General features: G+C 41.5%; 1 protein-coding gene across 1 annotated transcript in view; it reads right to left on the bottom strand.

Moving 5' to 3' along the window:
• Positions 1–4,733, bottom strand: part of ATR (ATR serine/threonine kinase) — a 135,630-nt gene extending 130,897 nt beyond the window's left edge. Inside the window, exon 1 of the mRNA XM_004712069.3 lies at positions 4,653–4,733. Within this exon, the coding sequence (XP_004712126.1) occupies positions 4,653–4,711 (59 nt within the window). The 5' untranslated portion in view covers positions 4,712–4,733. The remainder of the gene's footprint in view (positions 1–4,652) is intronic.
• Positions 4,734–5,090: the final 357 nt, after the last annotated feature.

Genomic DNA, 5,090 nt, shown 5'->3' with positions numbered 1-5,090 from the left:
GAGTTTTGAGAATGATGAGGGCAACGAATGTAAAAGTGTGCTTTACACAATTGATGTATGTGTGGATTGTGATAAGAGTTGTATGAGCCCCAATAAAATGATTTATCAAAAAAATAGATAAAATACATGCATAGATATTTCTCCAGAGAAGATATACAAATATCCAATATACACATAAAAAGTTGCTCAAAATCATTAGTTATTGGGGGCGGGGGAGGACGATGGGGGATGGGGTGTAGATACATTTGTAGGTGAAAACTGTCTGAAAACAACTTGGTGCTACATAGCTTATTAAAATCAGTGCTGTCCAATAGAAATATAATACAAGTCATATATATTTTTAAATTTTTTAGTAGCCACATCAAAATTATAACAGGCAAATTAATTATAAATATATATCTAAAATATGATTTCAACATGTAATAAACATAAAAATTGTTGAAATACTTTAACTTTTTTCTTAAGTCTTTGAAACTAAGTGTGTGTTCTTACATTGCCAGCAAATAGACTAAACCATATTTGAAGGGCTCATTGGCCATAAGTGGCTCTGAGCTACCACTTTAAACAGCGCACAGATTTAACGATAACAAAAAATAAAGACTGTAACTTTAAAGTAACACAAATTGCTTTAGAAAAAAGCAAGAGATTTTGTCAAAAACCAATTAGCTTGTCAAGTGTCATTTATTAGAAAGTGTGAATGGACATGTACAAGAATAGGAACCAAGGTCAAGGTGGTTAGTTTTCTAGTTTTATTTTGTATAAACAGTATATTCCAGTGTTATTTATATAGTTTTTAAAAAGTAGCTTTAAAAACAGTGACATTGTCATTAATTTGATGTATGACCACGATAAAGAAACTCATGGAAAGGTGAGCATGTCCTATTTTACAACCTCTGCCTGCGCTGAGGTGATATACTCTGGAACTGAGCTAAGAGGATATACTTTTTCCAAAAGTGTACTGCGGTATTGGAGTAAAAATTTAAATATCATATAAAGCATGGATACATATAATAAATATCTGACTGCTTCCTCTGGGGATAACCAAAATATAAATACATCTGCTCTAAAAGATTAATAAATTAAAGGATATATAAGTAAACATGTAATTTTAACACAGGAAATATTATGGTACAAAAAGAACCAATAAAAGATCCAACAGAGACTCAGTCCTGAGAAGGGACAATCAGATACAGGTGTCTGGGGGTGGTGATAGGGAAAGTAAGGAAATAATAAAATAAAACCCCTTGCTGCAGTCGATTCAGACTCATGGGAACCCCATGCATTAGAAAAAAACTGCATAGGTGGTTCTTGGCTGTGATCTTTAAAAATCACCAGGCCTGTCTTCCATGGTACCACTTGATGTATTCAAAACAACCAGCCTTTTGGTTAGAAGCCAAGCACAAACCATTTGTACCATCCCAAGATTCACAAAAGGATATTCCAAAGAAGGAGCAAAGGTTTGTCAACAATATGGCCTGCTCCACAGGAACTCTGCTGTTGGATCAGTTTGCAACTGAGTATTCAACCATTGCGTCATCACAGTTCTAGGAGGCTCTAGATGGCAAAAGGAGCCCTGGTTACATGTTGTGCTGCGATCCCCAAGGTGAGCCGTTCGAAACCACCAGTTGCTCCTTGGAGTAAAGATGGGCTTTCTACTCCCAGCCAGGGAGTTTAGAGTTTGTACTGAGTGTGATAAGACAATGAAGTATGGGAGTGAAAATAAAACGTATTTTTAAAATGGTAAGTTTCCCTATTGCACTCACAATAAATCTAACTCTATTGTAGCATACAATATACTAAAGAATCTGGCCCTGGCTTATCCTACGACCCTCATTTTATACCTCTCGCCTCTTCACTCAGTATGTTCCAGCCTAAGGTGACCAGATGTGCCGCTTTTGGCGGGACAGTCCCGATTTTTAACAATTTTTCCCGTGTTTTAAAAAGAATGCACGACAAGCTAGGGTATACAGTTTTCAGCTGCCATGTGGCTATTTCGCCAGGATATGAGTTTTATCAATGGTGTTCTGCTTTACCAATGTTAAAATCTGGTCACCTTATTCTAGCCTTCTTTTCGTTTTGGTTTTTTTTTTTAATGTAGGTTCCATCTCACCAAAGAACTTTGTTTTTCCTATTCTATCTCAAGCATTCCTCAGCTCAACATCCACATGTGCTCTTATGACTAATGTTACTACTTCTTAGGTCTTTATCCCCATCCTCTCGGCTCCATTTAATATTTTAACAGCAATTACCACTATCTGACAGGGAGTTGTAATTTTAAATAGGGAGGTCAAAGGCATCTCTGAAATGACATCTGAACTAAGGCAGGAATAAGCCTGAAGGCAGGAATGGCCTTGTTAGAGAAAAAACAAAGTAGCCATTAACATTAGCACAGAATAAAGGAGTCAGAGAAGGCACTAAGGTTAGAAGTTGACAGGAGCCAGGATCTTACAAACCTTACAGCAAGGAGTCTGATTGCATTCTAAATGTGCTAGTAGTAGCCAAAGGAAGATTGTGAGCAGGGGAATAATATATAATTTATGACTTACAGCAGGCGTCCTCAAACTACGCCTGCGGGCCACATGCGGCCGCCAAGGACATTTATCCAGCCCGCTGGGTGTTTTTGCCCCATTTGTTTTTTTACTTCAAAATAAGATATGTGCAGTGTGCACAGGAATTTGTTCATAGTTTTTTTAAAAACTATAGTCTGCCCCTCCAACGGGTCTGAGGGACAGTGAACTGGTCCCCTGTTTAAAAAGTTTGAGGACCCCTGACTTACAGTTTTTAAGAAATCACTTTAATTGCTGAGTGGGAAATTGATTGTACATGGGCAGAAGTGAAAATGAAGAGGCCAGCTAATAGGTTAGTATTACTCCAGATAAGAATTAGGGTGATAGCAGCAAAGATGTGAGAAGTGTCAATTCTAGATACATTTTAATGGTAGAATTGGCAGGATTTGTTGATGGATCACCACAGAGTAATGGACGGACTGGGTGGTGTATTTACAATGAATTAGGTAAAGACTAAGTTGAAAGCCAGTAAATCAGAAGCTATGCTTTGGGTTAATTTTCATTTCTGAGCATATTAGTTGAGCAAGCAATTTTATAACTCTGAGCTACACAGCCAAGGCAATGGAGAAATAGGTTTTAAAAAGACTAGAATTTCTGATTTGGAGGAATGAGTGAACAAAGAATACCAGTTTCTGAGATACTCCTACCCCAAAGTGCAAGAGGAATTAGAAAAAAATTTAGGGGGGGGGGGTACATGTGTTAGGTGTATGTAGAGCCCTCAGTGCACTCAGTCAGCATACAGTGTACTACTACTAGCTTTATAGGAGTTAAGCATGGTTTAGAGAAACACATTTGGAGTCATCAGATATACACAGATGGTTGAAGCCAATTGTGGATAGGTCACCCAGAAACCTAAGCAAAGAAAAGAATGCTGACAATTGAAGATTGGGAGCAAAGGTAGAAGAATGTACACATGAGACCTCACTGAGCCCTGTTTTTGTTGTTTTCCACAGCATAACTTACTGCCATAGTCTAGCAAGGGAAACAAATAGGGGGAGAAAAGCCCTGACAGCTGCAACTTGAAGCTGAACTCTATCTGCTGTTGCTTCCCTTCTTCAACTTCTGAATGGAACTCAGTTTCTAAATACAAAAGCAGAGACAGCATTTACTCCAGTCTACTTAGAGATACTATGAGGATAAGTTCATTTTAAATTTTAGTATTAGACAATTCTCTATGGGTTAATATTTTTATTCTTTCTCTTAGAGTGACTGCAAATAAAATGAAAGGTAGCAGAAATTCTGCTGGTGAAAGGCTCTGTATAAACCCAAGATAATGTTTTTAATAGTAAATCTCATGAAGGAGAAGAAATGGATTTAATTCCGCATTAAAGCCAAGATGGTAAATGATAGACTGAGCTTCACAAGGAGCCTCGGAGAGAAAATCTAAACATCAATTTGCTAAGAACACTTTTACTTATTTTCTTCTAGAATGGTAGAAGTTACTTTACAAAATGTTAATACAAAGTATACTTGTAAGATTTATGCAAAGTGGCAAAATTTACAAAAAGAAAAATAGGGGCATCGAACTCTTCCATTATCCTCTCATTTATGTACTTGAAAAGACTAAACTGGCAAGTAGAAATAATCACGATGCGGCCCCGGGGAAACAACGTTTAAGGCTGCTAACCCAAAGGTTGGAGGTTTAGGTTCACCCAAAGGCGGCTAGGAAGAACGCCTGGCGATCGAAATCACATAGGTCCCTACAAGTATTAACTCCGAATCCGAATCGACTCGATAGCAAGGAAAAGTGGGAAAGGGACCGAACGGGACCTTTCTTTGCAGCAGCAACAGAAAACACCCACCCCCCAGGCCAGTTGCGGCCGCCACGAAGATAACGTGGAGGCGGCAAATGCCTCCCTCTCCTCTGACGGGCTTCCTGCGGGTCTCGGGCCACGCTCTGGGGCTTTCTCCCCGTTCCGGGGGGAGAGGGCCCCCGCTCAGGCTCGGAGGATCCACACCGGCGCCCGGCCGGTGCTAAGGGGCTCCGAGCCGGCGCGCGGCTGCACCGGGGAAAACCACGTGAGACGCTGGCCGGGGCCGACGGGGAAAGGCGAAGGGACCAAAGACGGTCGGGCCTGGCCCTACCTGCCCAGCTCCCGCAGGGCCGGGATCATGGAAGCCAGCTCCAGGCTGTGTTCCCCCATATTGCGGCTGTGAGGCACTCGCCAATGATATCAACATCAATTCCCGCGGACTCCACAGCCGCACACAGCGGGAACGAGCGCTGTCCAACGGGGTCTCGCTTGGCCCAAAAGCCGCCGTTGCTCTTGCGAACTAGGTTTGACTTTCTTTACGGCCTACGACCTGAAGGAGGTGGAGCGACTGAAAGGGGGCGGGGAGTGCGTCCTCGAGCCACTTCCGGCTTCGTTCGAACTCCGCGCTTGCTCGATTTCCAGTCTCGCTTTGAGACGTCATCACTCCGCGCCTCTCTGGCTGTGGTGCTCGGCAAGCAGGATCCCGGAATTTGGGAAAGAAAGGTTTGTCAAGGACCCGTCCAGACACGTTTTCTTCATAAATGAGAGG

This window comes from Echinops telfairi, unplaced genomic scaffold, assembly GCF_000313985.2.
Source record: "Echinops telfairi isolate 266 unplaced genomic scaffold, ASM31398v2 ScPeMD7_16;HRSCAF=60, whole genome shotgun sequence".
In the NCBI taxonomy this organism is placed as follows: Eukaryota; Metazoa; Chordata; class Mammalia; order Afrosoricida; family Tenrecidae; genus Echinops; species Echinops telfairi.
Note: the sequence above shows the minus strand (reverse complement) of the source record. Positions and strands in the feature narration are given on the sequence as shown.